This window comes from Coregonus clupeaformis, chromosome 1 (genome assembly GCF_020615455.1).
Source record: "Coregonus clupeaformis isolate EN_2021a chromosome 1, ASM2061545v1, whole genome shotgun sequence".
In the NCBI taxonomy this organism is placed as follows: domain Eukaryota; kingdom Metazoa; phylum Chordata; class Actinopteri; order Salmoniformes; family Salmonidae; genus Coregonus; species Coregonus clupeaformis.
In genome coordinates, this window is record NC_059192.1 from 66,313,816 (window position 1) to 66,333,844 (window position 20,029).

At 42.8% G+C, this 20,029-nt stretch overlaps 1 protein-coding gene across 30 annotated transcripts in view; it reads left to right on the forward strand.

Annotated features, from left to right (window-relative positions):
- The first annotated feature begins 14,815 nt into the window (after nucleotides 1-14,815).
- cmn (calymmin) overlaps nucleotides 14,816-20,029 on the forward strand; it is a 74,810-nt gene continuing 69,596 nt past the window's right edge. For all 30 annotated transcript variants that reach the window (XM_041884141.1, XM_041884134.1, XM_041884313.1 and 27 more), the window contains exons 1-2: nucleotides 14,816-14,967; nucleotides 17,583-17,645. In XM_041884141.1, the coding sequence (XP_041740075.1) occupies nucleotides 14,895-14,967; nucleotides 17,583-17,645 (136 nt within the window). In that variant the 5' untranslated portion in view covers nucleotides 14,816-14,894. The remainder of the gene's footprint in view (nucleotides 14,968-17,582; nucleotides 17,646-20,029) is intronic.

A 20,029-nucleotide genomic window follows, 5' to 3' on the forward strand; every position in this document is an offset into this window, starting at 1 on the left:
TTAAATTGCAATAGATAAAATGCAAGTGTGTTCATTGTCTGTAGCTTGCGCCTGCCCATACCATAACCCCCTCTGCCACCATGGGACCCTCTGTTCACAATGTTGACATCAGCAAACCGCTCGCCCACACTAATCCATACACGCTGTCTGCCATCTGCCTGGTACAGTTGAAACCGAGATTCATCCGTGAAGAGTTTATCTTGCCAAAGGAGGAATGCTCACTAACAGGGATGAAAACAAATTTGTGCCATATGCTTTTTGTGCGTATGGAACATTTCTGGGATTTCAACTCATGAAAATGAGACCAACACTTTACATGTTGCGTTTATATTTTTGTTCAGTGTGTGTGATATATATGTATGAAAATGTATGCACTCACTAACTGTAAGTCGCTCTGGATAAGAGCATCTGCTAAATTACTAAAATGTAATATCTGCACAGTGCACATGAGTGTTTTGTACATCAGAACATTTGGACCGCTACCTCCATGAAACTACTGCTCGTGTCTTCTGTCGAGAACAACATTTTAAACAGCGCTCTGCTTGACCGCCCTGACCCCTATAATATGAATTGTTTGTTTTGAGGGGAGCGAGAGAGGAGTTAAAGGCTATGTATGGCGCTAGGTAAAATATCCCCTCTATGCTGATGTACGAACTATAACGTTCTGTTTGTTTTGGCATGATGCACTAGTCCTCTATCACCACTGTAACCCATTCACGTGGTTAGGTTATGTGTAACCAGCGGTCAGTCATTAACCTTTTTCCCAACTTTACAATGAAAGCTCAACTTGTACCCCTCTTTAACTTCATCCATAACCAGTTTTTCTGTAAAGTATTAGTGACTGAATAATCTCATGCTTGGAGTGAATCTCATTGACTCAATTCTGTCTTGTGCCCTACAAGTCCTCAGTCACTTTTTCTCTTGCTTTTGGCAGAAAGGGTCACTGGGGGGGAGGGTCTAACCAAAGTGATAAGCCTGCACTGTGCAGAAACGCCACAGTGTGAAATTCCTACCGGGGGAAGCGGTGAATGGCAGGACATGGTGTTGTCCTGGGATGGGATATGAAAGGGGCAGGGTAATCCATGGGAAAGATGCATAGACTGAAGTAGGTACATGGCAGCTTTTTATTTGCCACATGGTTGAGCCATGTCTGATCAGTGAAGTAGGCTACTGTATTAACACACCCCTAGCTTCTTGTAAGATATACCCGTTGAGATTGCTCAGGACATAAGAATGTGCATAATGTGTCTCCCATTTTGCTGTGTCTGTCCCCCCCCCCCTCACAAATCTACAGACAGTCTAGATAAATCCCAAAGTTGGCAGACAGAGACAATATTGTCCCATTGTCTGGAAATGAGTTGGAATGTGGGACCAGGGGGACAAACTGTGTGGGTGTCTGTGTGGAATGTTTAAATTGAACGGGTGGGAGAAACTGGAAAGGTGGGGGATAGGCAGGTACAGCAGAGAGGCAATGAACATGACATATCCTGCAGTCCATTTCAAGATATCTCATTTTTGCTATTCTCTTAATCCCTGCTCTGCCATGATAGAAAAGTATTGTGTGTTTGCTGTTGTCCCGATTTCTCTTGTAGATGTACAAAGTCTGCTCTGACAGTTATCATGGGAACAAATCTTGTTAATACCAGATGTTTGACTTGTAGGATCAAGATGTTTGGCGTGAGGGTTGAGGTGATAGCGGTTGATATGTTCACAAATATATGTCCTTCTGGGTTAGAGCATTTTCCATTAACATTTTTGTCATTTAGCAGACACTCTTATCCAGAGCGACTTAGTGCATTCATCTTAAGGTAGCTAGGTGAGACAACCACATTTAGCATCTGCTAAATGGCTAAAATGTAATATGTACAGTATGCTTGGCCTTCATGGCACTGGTCTTTGATGTAAGAATTGCCCTATCAATCTATCGTATTTATTGACCAAGAGCTATCAATCATGGCTGCTCTCACCCTTGGATCTCTGTGTTTAGCTAGCTATCCCACCATCTCACACCACCATGTCTGGACGACCCTAAAGGATTGTTTATTCATGGAGGCCCTCTGGCCCCAAATATGACCCTTGACTGAAAAGGGCACTCTGGGTGAGTGACAGTGGCTGGTGATTTTGTGACCTTCCAGACATATAGCTGGGCCTACACTACCGGTCAAAAGTTTTAGAACACCTACTCATTCAAGGGTTTGTCTTTATTTTTACTATTTTATACATTTGTAGAATAATAGTGAAGATATCAAAACTATGAAATAACACATATGGAATCATGTAGTAACCAAAAAAGTGTTAAACAAATCAAAATATATTTTATATTTGAGATTCTTCAAATAGCCACCCTTTGCCTTGATGACAGCTTTGCACACTCTTGGCATTCTCTCAAACAGCTTCACCTGGAATGCTTTTCCAACAGTCTTGAAGGAGTTCCCACATATGCTGAGCACTTGTTGGCTGCTTTTCCTTCACTCTGTGGTCTGACTCATACCAAACCATCTCAATTTGGTTGAGGTCGGGGTATTGTGGAGGCCAGGTCATCTGATGCAGCGCTCCATCACTCTCCTTCTTGGTAAAATAGCCCTTACACAGCCTGGAGGTGTGTTGGGTCATTGTCCTATTGAAAAACAAATGATAGTCCTACTAAGCCCAAACCAGATGGGATAGCGTATCGCTGCAGAATGCTGTGGTAGCCATGCTGGTTAAGTTCTAAATAAATTACAGACAGTGTCACCAGCAAAACCCACACCATAACACCTCCTCCTCCATGCTTTACGGTGGGAAATACACATGCGGAGATCATCTGTTCACCCACAACGCGTCTCACAAAGCCACAGCGGTTGGAACCAAAAATGTCACATTTGGACAAATTTCCACCGGTCTAATGTCCATTGCTCGTGTTTCTTGACCCAAGCAAGTCTCTTCTTCTTATTGGTGTCCTTTAGTAGTGGTTTCTTTGCAGCAATTCGAACATGAAGGCCTGATTCACACAGTCTCTGAACAGTTGATGTTGAGATGTGTCTGTTACTTGAACTCTGTGAAGCATTTATTTGGGCTGCAACTCTAATTAACTTATCCTCTGCAGCAGAGGTAACTCTGGGTCTTCCATTCCTGTGGCGGTCCTCGTGAGAGCCAGTTTCATCAAAGTGCTTGATGGTTTTTGCAACTGCACTTGATGAAACTTTCAAAGTTCTTGAAATGTTCCGTATTGACAGACATTCATGTCTTAAAGTATTGATGGACTTTCGTTTCTCTTTGCCTATTTGAGCTGTTCTTGCCATAATATGGACTTGGTCTTTTACCAAATAGGGCTATTTCTGTATACCCCACCTACCTTGTCACAACATAACTGATTGGCTCAAACTCATCAAGAAGGAAAGAATTCCACAAATTAACTTTTAAGAATGCACACCTGTTAATTGAAATGCATTCCAAGTGACTACCTCATGAAGATGGTTCAGAGAATGCCAAGAGTGTGCAAAGCTGTCATCAATGCAATGGGTGGCTATTTGAAGAATCTAAAATATATTATATAACACGATGGTATTCTCCGATTTGCTCTATGACCCCTACAAGCCCCACGGACTCGTCTGAAGTCGGTAACGCTGATGTGCCATCTTCTGTCTGTAGCGTCCGAACCGTTTGAGCTACAAGCTAATATGACCCCACTGTGGAAAGGGGAGACTCTCACGAACACGATGGTGTTCTCCGTTGCTCTAGGACCCCCACAAGTGTTACGGGACTCGTCTGAAGGTAACCCATACAAATGAATGGAAGTATGGAGGTAGTTTTGTGCCAACAAAAATAAGGGGTTAAATATGTCCGAAAATAATAATAATAATCCTGAGCGTTCTTATACAATATCTCCTAGATATAGAACAGACACTTCAAAACATTATTCCTTATAATTCATTGTTTGACTGTCTTTTTTTTGCCATTTATGAATGTGTTATTTAATGTGTTTCTATGGGCTACAGTAGTAAAGGCCAAATGCAATATATTTTTTAATGTATACCTCAATTCTAAATCAAAAAGCTAAATGATCCATTGTATGACCATCTTAACCCCCCTCCCCCCCACCTCATGAGGTAACTTTTAGGGGAAATACCATGGAAGCCGTACTGACTTTGTTTCCAAATGCTCGCCAAATTAATTTTAAAGGATCTCAGGCTAGTTCAACTGCTTCTGCAATGCCAGTTAGTGTCAGTCTCAAAGAGCTGGTAGACTGGACTGGCCCAGAACCAAAGGGTTCCGGGATCAGAGCTTAGTCGGCAGCCCCACCACCAGTGCCACACAAGCCCTACACCTGGCTTTATAAACAGAGCGAAGAGACCGGAGTGGAGAGTTGGAGAATCCCTTTCCAAACTATGGTAACATTGTGTTCGCAGGACCAATTTTCTTTGTATGGTACACAGAGCGTTACATTAACATCCTTTCACCCACAGCCTCAACCCACCACACACTGTAGTTCAGTGCAGAGAGGGTATGTTTCAGACCGCATGGGTACAGTAAACAGTCAGGGAGAAGGAATTTGGCTATGATTATTTGTCTTTACTGTGCCTGAAAAGTTGCCATACTGACAACACGTGTGTCTGTCTGTCTGTGTCTGTGAGGTCTCCATAAATGTCCATGATATGTTTATGTAATGCATACCTTATTGGAGATGTATGTATGCAACCTGTATTCAGGTGTAGACGTAACATAGTAAATGTAAATCCGTGACATTCCAATTAGTATGACATGTTACATTTGGTATGGTATGTATGAATTTATTTTGTATGATATGTTACGAATTGCAATTCATACAATACGTTACGATTTGCTAAATGTACACTACCAGTCAAAAGTTTGGACACACCTAATCATTCAAGGGTTTTTCTTTATTTTTACTATTTTTACATTGTAGAATAATAGTGAAGACATCAAAACTATGAAATAACACATATGGAATCACATAGTAACCAAAAAAGTGTTAAACAAATCAAAATATATTTTATATTTGAGATTCTTCAAATAGCCACCCTTTGCCTTGATGACAGCTTTGCACACTCTTGGTTACTTTTATGGTTACTACAGGATTCCATATGTGTTAGTTCAATGTAGAAAATAGTAAAAATCAAGAAAAACCTTTGAATGAGTTGGTGTGTCCAAACTTTTAACTGGTACTGTATATGTTAGGAATTCCAATTTGTTGTGGCTAATATTAGCTAGGTGGCTAAAGCTAACGTTAGCTAGGTGGCTAACGTTAACTGGGCTAGGTTTAGGAGTTAGGTTAAAGGGTTAGCTAACATGCTAAGTAGTTGCAAAGTTGCTCCTTAGCTAAATTACTAAAGTTGTCCATGATGAGCTTCAACTCGTGTAACCATACAAAACGTAATATACTAATTTAAGCATCCCGGATTTACATTTTCTATGTTACGTCTAGTCTATGAGACCAGGCAGATATATGAACATGTGAATGGCTCTAAGTTTGAAGGACAATGTCCTTTCAAACCCTCAACATTTTGGCGTATATTGACTTGACCAAACTGTCATTGTAGGATTACTTTGTCTAAAAATCCTATTTGTTACGTGAATCTTTCATTTAACTTTACATCGGATTAACTTTAATGTCCTCAAAGGGGAAAATTGTATTGGACACAGTACAGTAGTCTTAAGAGTGGGGCTGTGAAAGACAAGACTGTCAGATACACAGAGCCAGGAAAAGCCAGACGGGCCTTTTCCAGGACACCAATAAAAAAGGACCGACACTCCCAGCAGCAGGTATGTGACAGACATGGTTTTGTCTTTGTCGGTTATACAGTATGTCGAGTGGAGACTAACGGATTCATTTCAGTCAGTCGTCCTGAGCCCTTCCCAGCTAGCTTGTGGCTAGAAACTTTTGAGAATGTTAAACTTGTCTGCCGAAGTTGGGACTTGGGAGATTGTTTAGGATCATACAGTTGAATGGTTTATATATTTTGTATGTAGACGTTAATGTAGTAGTTGTACATTTTTGGTTAAAATAACTACAATATATTTGCATTAGCGATCACCCTGGCCTGATATTGGCCATCTAGCGACTTCCCTCTCCTTACTGCGGCAACCGGGAGCGAAGGACACAGTGCCCGGTGTTGTTGTGTTGCCGGCTTGCAGCCCAAACTCTCCCCATTGAGCAGTACACTGTATCACGGTGACATCCAGGTGGTTACTACCAATATAACAAATGATTTATCGTGTAGGCTTCTATCCTACTCTAAATAAAATCATGTGGGATGGGAAAAATGTACATTGGTACCAGTGTGTCTTGAATAACAACAGTGTGAGCAGCAATAGTGGAATCGGCTGTTCACCTTCAAAATAAAGGTCCCCCATTTGAAACTGATGCAAAAGGATAGAAATAGTCGAATCATGCCACAATTGGACTATATAATGCTAATCAAGTTTGGAATGTTCAACAGAAGACAATTTAGTTAATTTGACAAAAACAAATCTGAAATCGCACTGTAGATGTATTAGACTTCAGAATTGCATTGGGGCATACCTGTAGTCACTCTACAGCCTTACCTATGGATCTTGGGTCCACAAAATGGGGTATAAGCTCACTGATTACAATTCTGAAGAGTTTACATAAATATTAGCATCGTAGCTCTTGTTGCAGGACTTCAACTGTGGGAAATCACCTAACTATTCAGATATTTTGCATGTTGAAAATTAATATTGCAGTCAGCCTTACCCCATTTCATGGACCCAAGATCCATAGGTATAAGCCTACTAAGTGACACCCACGTTTCATGGACCCAATATCCATAAGTATGGCTGAACAGTGCATGTAAGTATGCCCCCAATGCAATTCTGAAGTCTAATACATCCACAGTGCGATTTCAACTGATTAGTATTTTTTGTGTCAAATGAACTAATTATTGTATTCCAAGCTTGTTTAGCATTATCTGGTCCAATTGTGGCATGATTCCACTATTTCTATTAATTTGCATGTTTCAATGGGGGACTTTTATTTTGAAGGCAAACCGCCGATTCCACTAAAGTTAATCACGCGAATGTTGTTCACGACACACACATCAAATTGGCCACGTTAGCTACAGACCGCGAAGTGATAGCCTCCAGCTGAGCAGTGGGAAGCAAGACTCAACATCGGCAAGCACCTCGCACCGCCTTGTTATGTTAGCTAAAATTGGCATGTCACGGTGACATCCAGATGTTGACCAGTACTAAGTTATTTCTCCCTCGCCCATCCAAATAAACATTACTTTATTTTAAAAGTTTTAACTAGCGCCATGCTGCTGTTGTTGCCAGCTAGCCAGCATAAACTGGCTGACGGGAAACACTATTTTTCACTGCCACTTGTATACAGAAGTTACTTTTTCGTAGCATGTTAGGAGACTGCGGTTAAGGTTAGGAAAATGGTTAGGGTTGGCGAAAATGCTCTCCTAACCTGCTACGAAAATCACTTTGTATTGCAATGGTGTGAAAAGTGGCCCCTCTTTTCACGCTACTTGGACCATTTTCCCTAACATTAATATCAGCCTCCTAACCATCTACCTTAATTATCCTAACCTGTTACGAAAAGTGACGCGTTTCCCAAACTAGCTAGCTGGGAAGGGCTCATCAGGATGACTGACTGAAGTGAACCAAATCCATTCATCTCCACACTCGACTCTCAGCTGCGCCACATAAATAATCAATTTAGGCACCAGGCGTGACCATGTAGCCTCTCCTGTCTCAGTAACCAGGTTTCCATCCAACCGTAATTCATGCTGCTGAATTATTTGATGCATGAAACAAGTCACAAACGGGCTGATGGAAACAGGAAATGTCGGTACAATTTAATACATTTCTACAGACAATTTGTTCCTTCGACTTGGTGGGATCTTTTTGTGTCAGTAAAATTAATTATGCGAGAAATGCCGTTGGAAATACCTTTATATGCAAATATTGATATAATAACCATCATATCGAAGTAAACTTGGAGTCACTCTGATACTGTATGTTGTGTGGTCCTCCCGGGGAGCATGCTGTTTATTAGGCTACAGATTAAATAAATTATGATGAACTTCAAAGCGTCATTAAAGTGCACGTTGATGAGCTTGATGCTCCTTTCCAATAAATAGCAAGGGTCTTATTCTGGTGACATGACGATCGATGCCTGGCTGCCCTTTGACAAATAAAAATAATCTCGCTCTTATCCATAATAATCTCATTATGTAGGCTAGCCTACCTGCATTGTATTTGCGATCTGTTGGCTAGAGTGCACGTGCCAAAACCAGAGTGGGCACATTTGCTATATAATGCAACAGTTTTTGTCACAAAACCATCAGTAGAGTTCAAATTGCTTTTTATTTGGTACATGGGAATTTAACTTCAAATTCTTTCTGTGCACCATGTCTTCAAGCACAGCCTTTTATCCGCAACAAGTCAGTTTGATGGAAACACATATCTGGTGTGAAAATGCACATTGTTTTTATGCAGATTTTATCATATTCACATGAAAATCTGTTGCCAATTGGATGGAAACATAGCTACTGTAACCAAAACATCTCGTCTTTGACAACTTTGTTTTACTTTGGCTGTGTAAGTGTCACTTTTCTTCCTTCTTAACGAGCATACAAAAATTGGGCACAAACAAACCAAATGCCCACCTTAAACACAAACACCTCTAGCATTAAATTCAGCAGTAAATATTGTTGTAGTCATTCTAGTGCTCGGGCCAAACACCACTTCACAGCTCACACTCTGTGCTGCTGCGTCCTCTACAAACAGGCTTTTTCTGCAATATTTAATACAATTATAATTATGATTTTTGGAAATAGTGTAACACTGCTTTTAGTTTGGGCTATATTGGACCATATGTACTTGACTGACATGTTTTAAAATTTCTGAATGTATTTCTGATGGTTGATTGAGTAACTTATGTGAATAGATAAAATAAAAATGTTTACAAAATTAAAAGCTATATAAAAAATATTTAAAATCATGACCACGTCCTGGCATTCTCATATGTGCCCTGTAATAAAAATAAACATGAAATAATTTCTCACATTGTTACCAGTTGAAACCACAAAGCCCAGACTGCATCAATCCAGAACCAAGAACAACCACTGACTGTCGGCAGTTATTCCATTGGTTTGGAAGGAGGAGACTGTGGGAAGGCAAAGAAGCAGGGTGGAATCCGCAAATCCAACCTTAACTGGTCCTTACCAAGATATTGGTGAGTTTTTGCACAATCTTGGGGTGTGCAGAGGTGGGCACTGGGCTTGGTGGTAAGCCAAGTTAGTGAGAGGTCTGGGTTGGGGGTTAAGTAGTCAGACATTAACTTTCCCTTGACCCCATAAGATGAGGATTTGGGCAAGCAGTGAGGAATGTAAGTTGAAGGTGAGATATCTTTCTTTTTTCGCCTCTTTTTTTTGGAAGCATACAAAGAGTCACTCATCCTCTGTCTGTGTGTGTGTATATATAAGCTGAGATCATGGAAATTCTTTCACAGGCGAAAGGAGCTAAGAAAGCAGAGGACGGAGGAGTTAAATTCGTTTCATATTTTCGCTCCTGCTACCAATTTGTCAGAAGTTGTCATTTCCTCCCTAGTAACCAATGAGATGCACAGCTCGGAAAAGTATTGTTGGAGTATCTCGAAGAATAGTCTGGACTGGATTATATAGTACCTGACGTGTAACGATACTTACTGGGTATGTAACTCCAGTTCTATGAGTGGAGCGGCGCCCCATAGGGGGCTTCGCTTCTATTGGTTTATCCCGCTGCCTAAGCAGCACAGCCTGAAAAGATAATTATGCACGTGCTCCAGCCAATGGGAGAAAAGTCTTCAGTGAGACCCCGGGGGCCGGTCAGGGCCTGAAGCCCTATGGGGCTCCGTTCCACTCATAGAACTGGAGTTACATACCCAGTAACTATCGTTCTATATCGTGGAGCTCCGCCCCATTAGGGGGGCTTCGCTCCTATTGGTTTAGGGCGGAGCGAACGCACTGGAATATACTCCCTGCTGGTCCCAACACTTCCCACATAATGAAAAGTTAGGCTGAAGTACAACAGAAACGTAACACAAAGTGCTACAGCTTACTGTGTCCTCAGTCAGTCCGCACACCCAGTCAAAGACTGATGGGCAGAAAAAAGGTAATGAACTGGAACTGAACCTTGCAGACAGTAATCATGCCCTCCCCCCGACATGTCCCTCACAAAAGGGGGGGCTGTCCGGAAAAACACTTGACAGCCCACCACATAGCCCCAGCAGCAACGCAGAGTACAGACTGTGTTAGAGAGCTCGAGGACATATCCAAAAGGTAAAAATTGACAAGGAGGAGGGGAGAAAGCCCATAGCTCAATGATCTGCGATCTGTACAAGCTCTTGATAATGTTAGGCATATAGGCCGGATTAGGACGCAACACCGCCCTGTTCAAATCGCCATTGATGGCGAGACAGTCGGGTCACGTCGACAGAGTGCACAAGTCACTGACACGCTTGACAGAGGTCAGGGCAAGTAACAATGCCATCTTCACAGACTGCATCTTTAGAGGAATCTGGGCCAAGGGCTCGAACGGTGGCTAACAAAGCTGGGGAACCGTGGCTCGAGCCACAGGTCTGAGCCGCCGTGTCCACAATAGAAAACCTTTCACGAGGGATGGCTTAAGACAGATACTGCCAAAACCCTTATGACAAGCAGAAATCGGCAAGGCATACACCTTAATGGTGGACGGAGAACGTTGCTTGTCAAATAGAAACTGCAGGAACAAGAGAATGCTCTCCATCTAGCAACACACAGGGTCAACATCCTCTCTGTCGAACCATTGCGCGAACATGTTCCATTTACTGGCATAAGTTCTACTGGTACTGCGGCACTTCGCCCCCGGGCGATCGGGAGCTATCAAAATGATTGACAGCCCCTCTGATCTCACCTGTGCTAACAGTGGGAGAATGCAACACGTTGGTGGGTAGGCATACAGTAGAACTCTCGGCCACGGGTGGTGCGCAAAAGCATCTGTCCCTAGTGGGTGTTCTTCCTGAGCTTGAAGAGGGCCCAATGCGCGTTGGCTCGCGACGCGGCAAGATCCACCCCGGCTTTCCCGAACCATTCCCAAACAATGTCATGGTGCAGATGCCACTCGGGTCATGAGGTGTGCCCCCTCGTTGAGGTGTCCTGAAATGTGTGAAGACGTCAATGAGCGATGCTGCTCGTGAGCCCACAACGACAGTTCCTCTGCCAGGAGGTGAAGCGCATGAGACCAGATTCCTCCCTGGCGATTGATGTAGGCAACAGTGGTTCGAACCCGAAGCATGGGGGCGAAGTGCCACAGTACCAGTAGAACCATTTTCAACTTTAGGAAGTTGATGTGGCGTTCTGACGGAGGTGCGCGGGTCTCTACAATAGTCCAGATCCGCTCTGAGAGATGGGAACTAACAACAGGCGGCAACAATGACGCACAGGTTCCAGTCGCAGCTGTAGTCTGCACATGTGTGGCCGGATGACATGAGCCCCAAGAGGGACATGACCGAATGCGCCATCACCGTGTGTGTCGGGCGAAACTGTCTGAGGGCCTTCCGAGGGTCCAAAACCCGTGCCATCATGGTCGCAGTGTTCAACTGGAGACCCAAATAGACAATCTGCTGACCAGGCCATGGCGCGCTCTTTTTCCAAAACCCTAACTCCTTGGCGACACAGGGGCTCTATAGCCGCTTCCACGCATTTGGAAAAGGTGCAAAGGGCCAGGGCGTTCCCAAAAGGCAGCCTTGTGTATTTGTACGCCACTACCTGAAAGGCAAAGCGGAGAAACCTTGTGTGACGCGGAAGCACCTGCACATGGAAGTACGCATCCTTCAGGTCAGTATCTATGCTGCAATAGTCTATGTGCCGGGGGGCTAGGGTCAGTCTGTCCTATCTGGTTTCCTGTGTGAACTTAAGTGTGCTCCCTCTAATTCTCCCATCTCTCTCTCTCTCCCCCCTCCCCGGAGGACTTGAGCCCTAGGACCATGCCTCAGGACTACCTAGCCTGATGACTCCTGGCTGTCCCCGTCCCCAGTCCACCTGGTCGTGCTGCTGATCCAGTTTCTGCTGCTTTGCTTGTGGCTATGGAACCCGGACCTGTTCACCAGACGTGCTACCTTGTCGTGATGCTGATCCAGTTTCAACTGTTCTGCCTGCGGCTATGGAACCCTGACCTGTTCACCGGACGTGCTACCTTGTCCCGGACCTGCTGTTTTCAAACCTCTCTCTTCCTCTCTCTCTTTCCCTCCCTCTCCCTCTCTCTCTCCCTCTCTACCGCACCTGCTGTCTCGACCTCTGAATGTTTGGCTATGAAAAGCCAACTGACATTTACTCCTGAGGTACTGACCTGTTGCACCCTCTACAACCACTGTGATTATTATTTGACCCTGCTGGTCAGCTATGAACGTTTGAACATCTTGAAGAACGATCTGGTCCTAATGGCCATGTACTCTTATAATCTCCACCGGCACAGCCACAAGAGGACTGGCCACCCCTCAGAGCCTGGTTCCTCTCTAGGTTTCTTCGGGGATGCCTATCTAGGAGTTTTTCCTAGCCACCGTGCTTCTACATCTGCATTGCTTGCTGTTTGGGGTTTTAGGCTGGGTTTCTGTATAAGCACTTTGTGACATCTGCTGATGTAAAAAGGGCTTTATAAATACATTTGATTTATTTGATATACTCATGCAAAAGTCGTTTTGGTGGATACATTCTGGCAGACGTTTTGTCGTAAACATTCGAAAAGGCCTTTTGGCTACACGTAGGTCCATAATTGGCCTCACACCCCCCTGTCTTTTTTGTGTTCCAGGCTTTCGTTTTTCCATTTATATTTCGAGGTTGGACATTAGCAATTTAGCATGTTAGCACTTGGGGCTCACCGATTGGTGTCACCTCGTTAGTCAGTATGTGTTACACCTGTGCTGACTTGTCATATCGTTAGTCAGAAGGTCTTTCACCTGTGCTAGCCCAGGTATTATTTAAGAGTGGCTGGCCCAGTGCTCCAGTTGTCTTGAGAGATGTGGATGGTTAACACCTTTTAGTTGGCGCTCCCTATTTGAGTTCTAGAAAAACAATATTTTATCAGATCTTCCCTGTTTTCGTTTGGCTCCACTTTTTGGTTTGCTTCCTGTCTTTAAGTTTGGTGTGGATTTTTATTTTGTTTGCCTCTTCTTGGGCAAATTTAGGGGGTGCTCATGGTGGGTGTCTTTTAGGTCCCAGTTGTTGTTGCTAGTCAACTTTCAGTGGACACCCACATGAGTGTGTTTCAGAACCCCTCCTAAAACCCCACCTGTTTCGTTTTGGTTGTTGTCAGGGACTCTTTATTAGTTCCCCCTTCTGTTTGCTGGGGAATGTCACATTTGGCACAAGGAAACAAGGCGAGTAAAGCCCCTTGACTCTCTCCTCTGAGGGACCTACTGTGACCGACTCTTTCGCCAGGAGTTCTGCAATATCTGTGTTTAGAGCAGCGACCTCCTCTGGCGACGTCATCACCATCTCCACGACCCCCAATGAAGGGGTCCAGTGAAACTGGATAGTGTAACCCTTCCTTAGCGCCTGTCCTAGCCAGGTGGAAAGAATACAGCTTTGAAGCCACTCCCAATAATGCTGAGAAAGCGGGAGAGCGCGAAGCTGGGGGAAATTCAGTAGAAAATGCCTATATTCCTCTATAGCCCTGGCCGCCGACTGTTTAATGGTGGCACAGCCCATGGTGGGCTTCCCATGAAAGGGAGAGGAAAGTGCATCAGGCTTTTACAGTAATTTGATAGTTCCCATCAAATGTCTTGTCTTTCCACATATTTCTTCTCCTGTCATGAGTGTTATATGAAATGTATCATCATGCTATCAGACGCTGTCTCTTTCAAGTCTTTTTCATGTCCTCAATAGGAGATTCTGCCTGTGTACTGTGAAATAACTCCTGTTTCATATTTGTGTTTTCCCAAAATGTGGGTGCAGTTTTCTGAGTCATTGATGCCTGATTGTGAGTGATATTTGCTTATATTTACCTTATCTGTGCCTTTTATGCCTTCATAGTTGATTGATTTACCTGACTGTATTTATACTATATTTAAGATTGTTATTTTATTTACTTGAGCATAAGTCGTGTCTTGCTGTCTGAACGTTTGGTTTCAGTCGATTGAAATTCTTTAAAGTGTAAGATGTTTGGAAGTGTGTGTGTCTTTCACTGGGCTACATTAGCAGGTGAAAATAGACAGTCTAGACTGATCCATGTTAAAAATATTAAATAAAATTTAAAAAAAAACATTTTTGTTCTAGAGCGTGTAGTTGGGAGATATTGGTCCTTATTGTAACTACAAGTTATATTCCCCATAGTTGTACTGAAGGGATGCATGTCTTTCATTGGTGCAAGGCAGTACATCATTTTTAGAAATGTACAGTTTACCAATTTAGCTTGCTTTTTTGTCCAATTGTTTTTTTTTCCCAATTGTAAACATCGTTAAGACAAACTTACTAAGGCTAATTGCCCACAAGTCAGTGCTAAGTAACTGCTTTGGTTTAAGTGCACTGTGTTGGCATCTTTTTCCCTTGTTTGCAACCTTGGTGATGCACCATGTGGAGCCCATCAGTCACTGTCATATTTGGTGAATCCCCTTCTCTTAGTCTAAGTGTTAATGTACTTTAAGTGTCCAATTATTCAGTAAGTGTGTGTACACCATGGCCAAGGAATTGGGTTGTGGGGTTGTCGTGTTTCCTAGGAAAGGGAGGAGCATCTCCAAAATGGGAATGTCCAAAGCCAGAGAGGTGATGAGAGGAGGGGCACCTGAAACAAGAGTGTATATGAAGCCCTCACATGCACAGAATATGCCAACAGTAGAGCAGCTGCATTCCCTTTTCTGCTGGTGTCTCTCTCTCTCTCTTTTGGCTTTTTTATTCTGTTGGGTCTCCACCATGTTGGGATGGCTACTTCTACGGACCTTGCTGGTCCTTTGGCTGGTGCGTAGTGCACAGCTGAAGAACAATGGTAAGTGGGAGAGTTGTGGAAAGAGAGAGAGGGTCTGTCACATACTTCTCAGAAGTATGAGTGGTTTTGATGGCTAAGTGGGTTGGAGCATGGTGCTGGTAACACCAGGGTTGTGGGTTCAATTCCTGGAGGGGCCACATACAGTATGTGACACTGTTAATGTTGCCAGTTCTGCTTCAAATGACCATATGTATTTATTTATTGCATGATGCCAATCTACTGACAATCCTCTGAGAGATACTCACATATGGCAATATCTAAGTGCTACCCTTGAGTTTAGTGTGCACTGGCACAGGGAACAGGGAATGGCTGTAGTTGAAGACCTTAAAAGGAAATGCCATTTGTTACAAATCCTTCTACGATCTCTTTGATTCTTAGACATTCCTTTTTATTTCATTCTTGTACATTCTTGCACTGAGGCTATTCTATGGGTCTTGAATTGCACCTTCATTTGCAAATATTGTATTGGGCTTAATATTGATTTATGACCTTGGATGTCATTATGCAAGCAAACTGGTGTAGCTAACCTATACTAGTCTTACATTTTTATGGTGCCATTTTGATAATTTAGATTAGTATATAATTGCTGATAGATTTTATTCCAGTAAATCTTTGCAATTTAACCTTCTTTGGAGAATTTCACGAAGTCAGTTGTTTGTTTGTCAGTGGTCTGTCTGCTATGAGAAGGTGCAACGCTCCATGAACCACAGCTTTTGAGTTATGAGCGTCGAGACATGTGGCCAGCAGTTATGATGCTGTGGCTCATTAGCAGTTGGTGCTGAGGTGGTTGTCTCTGTTTTATGTTTGTGTGAGCCCCCCATAGCTACCTTTTGGCTATTTGCAGTGTGGGTATACTTGTGTCACTCAAATAACATTCTTAAGATGTGGACATATTGGTTTCTGTGGTTCAGTTCAAGTTTGAGTAAACTTGGCTGCTGTATCCACCTGTTGCTACTTATTGCTCATTCATAAAGCATTATACTGTACACGTTTATACAACATTAAACTTGGTATACAGTACTACTTGTATAAACCTCACACATAACTTAAAAAGCACATTAAAAAATATATATAATGTAGAGGTTATGTTATGTCTTTCTATGTGGCAGTTTTCCAACAGACTCAAAATGGTTGATAATAAAACTCAGGATCATTAGATGATCAAGATGATGTCTCCTGAGTGGCGCAGTGGTCTAAGGCACTGCATCGCAGTGCTAACTGTGCCACTAGAGATCCTGGTTCGAATCCAGGCTCTGTCGCAGCCGGCCGCGACCGGGAGACTCATGGGCGGCGCACAATTGGCCCAGCGTCGTCCAGGGTAGGGGAGGGAATGGCCGGCAGGGATGTAGCTCAGTTGATAGAGCATGGCGTTTGCAATGCCAGGGTTGTGGGTTCGATTCCCACGGGGGGCCAGTATAAAAAAATAAAAAAATAAAAATATATTCACTAACTGTAAGTCGCTCTGGATAAGAGCGTCTGCTAAATGACTAAAATGTAAATGTATAACACATAAGGGGTTTATAGATACTTATGACAAGTCTTTTTATGTATTATGACCATATTATAATGCATTGCACTTGTTATCTAGGTCGAAAAAATACTACCTTCAACCTAGCCTGTTATAAAGGTCTATTCCATTTGTAGGCAAACATGTCAGTTTCACTTGGAGCAGTTAATTACCATTTGTACCATTTTAAACTTGGATTGGTTTTTAAGGAGCCAGACACCTATAAAACATTCTGGATGTGTGCCCTCTAAGACCTGATGTGAGAAGCACTGTTATTTAGATTATCATACAAAAGGAGTGTTGTAACTGTAGGCATGCGTATTGAAACACTACACAATTACATGTAATTCTGTTGAAAGATGGAGCTAGTATTACTCTGCTTCATGAAAGGGTCCAGTCCGCATGCCTGAATGAAGAAGACGGAGAAGGCAGGGAAGAGAGTAATCTCTAGCAAATGCTGGTGTTTACCTGTCACATTTCAAACGATCATGTCAAATTGAAGAAAGACAAAAATCTGAGCGATGCTTGCTATGCAACTCTTAAGTGCATTGCGTTGGCCCTCTTTCAAGTTTTCTTGTGATCGTGCGAAACAACCATATATTCCATTTACTCTTTTCCACTAGTTCTTTGTCTTGAAATCAAAGGCAGCTAAGCTTTGGTGGCAGCGGCAGTCTACATTTGACATCTCACTGTGAGAAAATATATTTTACTACTTGTACACAGTCCCTCTATTGAGGGATTTCCCCCCTAGTGTCAATGGAACACATTTACCCTAAATGATCTGCAAAATGCACTCACACAGGCCTGTCATAGTTTTTATATTTTAATTTAATCATCATTAAAAAGTAGCCAATCAGTTTCTCCAAATGTCATGTGAAAGTATGTTGATTAGTTCCATCACTGTCAAAAAGTGACACCTTTTACATTTTTGCTGATGTAATATGTGATTCCCAATTGTAGGATATAGACTGGCACCGGCAGCTGGTGTGCCTGATGGACATGGCCCTCAACCCAATGCTAAACTCGATATGTCAATCAATGTTTATTCAACTTAGGCTATTTGAGATCTTTATGCTTTATCTTAAAACATTTTATTTTCCCATTTCAGGAAATGGTGGGGGTGTTGGAAGGATGTTGATACCATCCAATGGATATGGAAACAAGGGAAATGGTAAGTTGTGTGAAGAGGTTGCTGTGGGCTGCGTAGTCTGTACATTATGTGCATTAGGGTAAATGTGTGAGAACTGGTATGGTAGTCAGACCTTGGTAAAATTATTTCAAATACTTTGAGCATTTGCTTGCCTGGAGTGCAGGGTTCGCAATTTTTAGACATCTATTGGTGCATTAAACCAGGCAAGCTCAAACAGGCACAGATAAAGTGTTTGAAACAATTTTCAAGTATTTGAAACCTAGGTCTGATGGTAATAACAGTTGCCATACTAATTGTAGGATATGCAGCTGATTTTTTTCATTGTGAATCTGCTTTATTTTGTCAGAGAGGGTAGAGTTTGTGAAACAACGTTGTATAATCATGTTTGCTATAACACTGTATGATCCCAATTTAAGTTTATGGTGCTGGAGGTGGAGTGCCCAATGGACAGGGGGCTAAACCCAATGTTAAATCCACCCTATTTTGTGTGTGTGTGTGTGTTTTTAAGGCTGCATTTACACAGGCAGCCCAATTCTGATCTTTTTTACTACTAATTGCTCTTTTGACCAATCAGATCAGCGTTTTGCCAATAATTGGGCAAAAGATCAGAATGTGCTGCTTGTGTAAACACAGCCTAAGAGTTTACATCCTACTGTATATCAACAACTTGAATACTTGACTGTTGACCAGTAGGTGTCATGTCCTAATCATTGTCTTGTAAACATTGTCAAATCAGCATAAGGGTCGTTCCACCAAATGAATACCCTTTGCGTTCCTTTGAAATTTTAAGTAGAAATTGTGCACCAATATTGAATATTAAATGAAGTGCCCTTTAATATACTGTATACCACATGGAAAAATGTAATAAATCAGATGTTTTATATGAATGAGGATTGCAGCATTTTGACATGTTCCACTGTGTACTCTGTTATCTCTCTCAAGATTTGAACCCACTTAATCCCAAAATGTCTCCCAATTCTCATCATTGTAAAGCCCTCGTTGTTTTGTTGCTTTGACAAAGTCATTTCGGAAGATTGTTATTTATTTCATGTGATTCATCTAATCACATGAAATGTCTCTCCCTCATTTTAAGTGCCTAAGAACACCAAGGTAACCTATCTAAATGACTACCGCCCTGTAGCACTCACATCTGTAGCCATGAAATGCTTTGAAAACCCTGGAGTGGGTCCAAGGTTTCATCCCAGAAACCCTGGACCCACTCCAATTCGCTTACCGCCCCAACAGATCCATAGATGACGCAATCTCTATTGCACTCCACACTGCCCTTTCCCACCTGTACAAAAGGAACACCTATGTGAGAATGCTGTTCATTGACTATAGCTCAGCGTTCAATGCCATAGTGCCTTCCAAGCTCATCACTAAGCTAAGGACCCTGGGACTGAACACCTCCCTCTGCAACTGGATCCTGGACTTCCTGACGGGCCGCCCCCAGGTGGTAAGGGTAGGCAATAACACATCCGCCACGCTGACCCTCATCACGGGGGCCTCTCAGGGGTGCTTGCTCAGTCCCCTCCTGTACTCCCTGTTCACCTACGACTGAATGGCCGCGCACGACTCCAACACCATCATTAAGTTTGCAGACGACACGACGGTGGTAGGCCTGATCACCGACGACGATGAGACAGCCTATAGGGAGGAGGTCAGAGACCTGGCAGTGTGGTGCCAGGACAACAACCTCTTCCTCAATGTGGGCAATACAAAGGAGCTTATCGTGGACTACAGGAAACGGAGTGCCGAACACGGCCCCATTTACATCGACGGGGCTGTAGTGGAGCGGGTCAAGAGCTTCAAGTTCCTGGGTGTTCACACCACTAAGGACCTATCATGGTCCAAACACACCAACACAGTTGTGAAGAGGGCACGACAATGCCTCTTCCCCCTCAGGATATGGTGAAACTATTCCTTTTAAAATATTTATTTTTAAAAGAAACATTGAACATCTAATAGTCGAATCATAGTGTAAAAGCAGGTGAGCTGGTTCTACTCTTTTAGGCCATTTTTCTGGTGTTTTGTGGTGGAAACTGAGCGGGTCGAGCATAAGATGTTAACCATAGATAGGCTAGAAATGTTTTACAATTATTATTTTTTTGTGACGCTTGCATTCAGTTGCCCCTCCCTGTTGCACACAACAAGCTTCCATTCCCCCTGTCACAAGGGGATTTATGGCTGATTTTAAGATTAAATCGTCAACCCTGTTACGGTCAACCCTGTTTGGCACTTACAATAGTCCTTTTTTTATTGAGATAGGACAACATATTTTTTATTAAGTTGTACATGTGCTCTTTATGACAGAATGTTAAAATTAGGTGAAATAAAACACTACCCAAAAGGTACTCATTTGGTGGAACGACCCGTAACGCAATGTACAACTTTTATACCTGTAA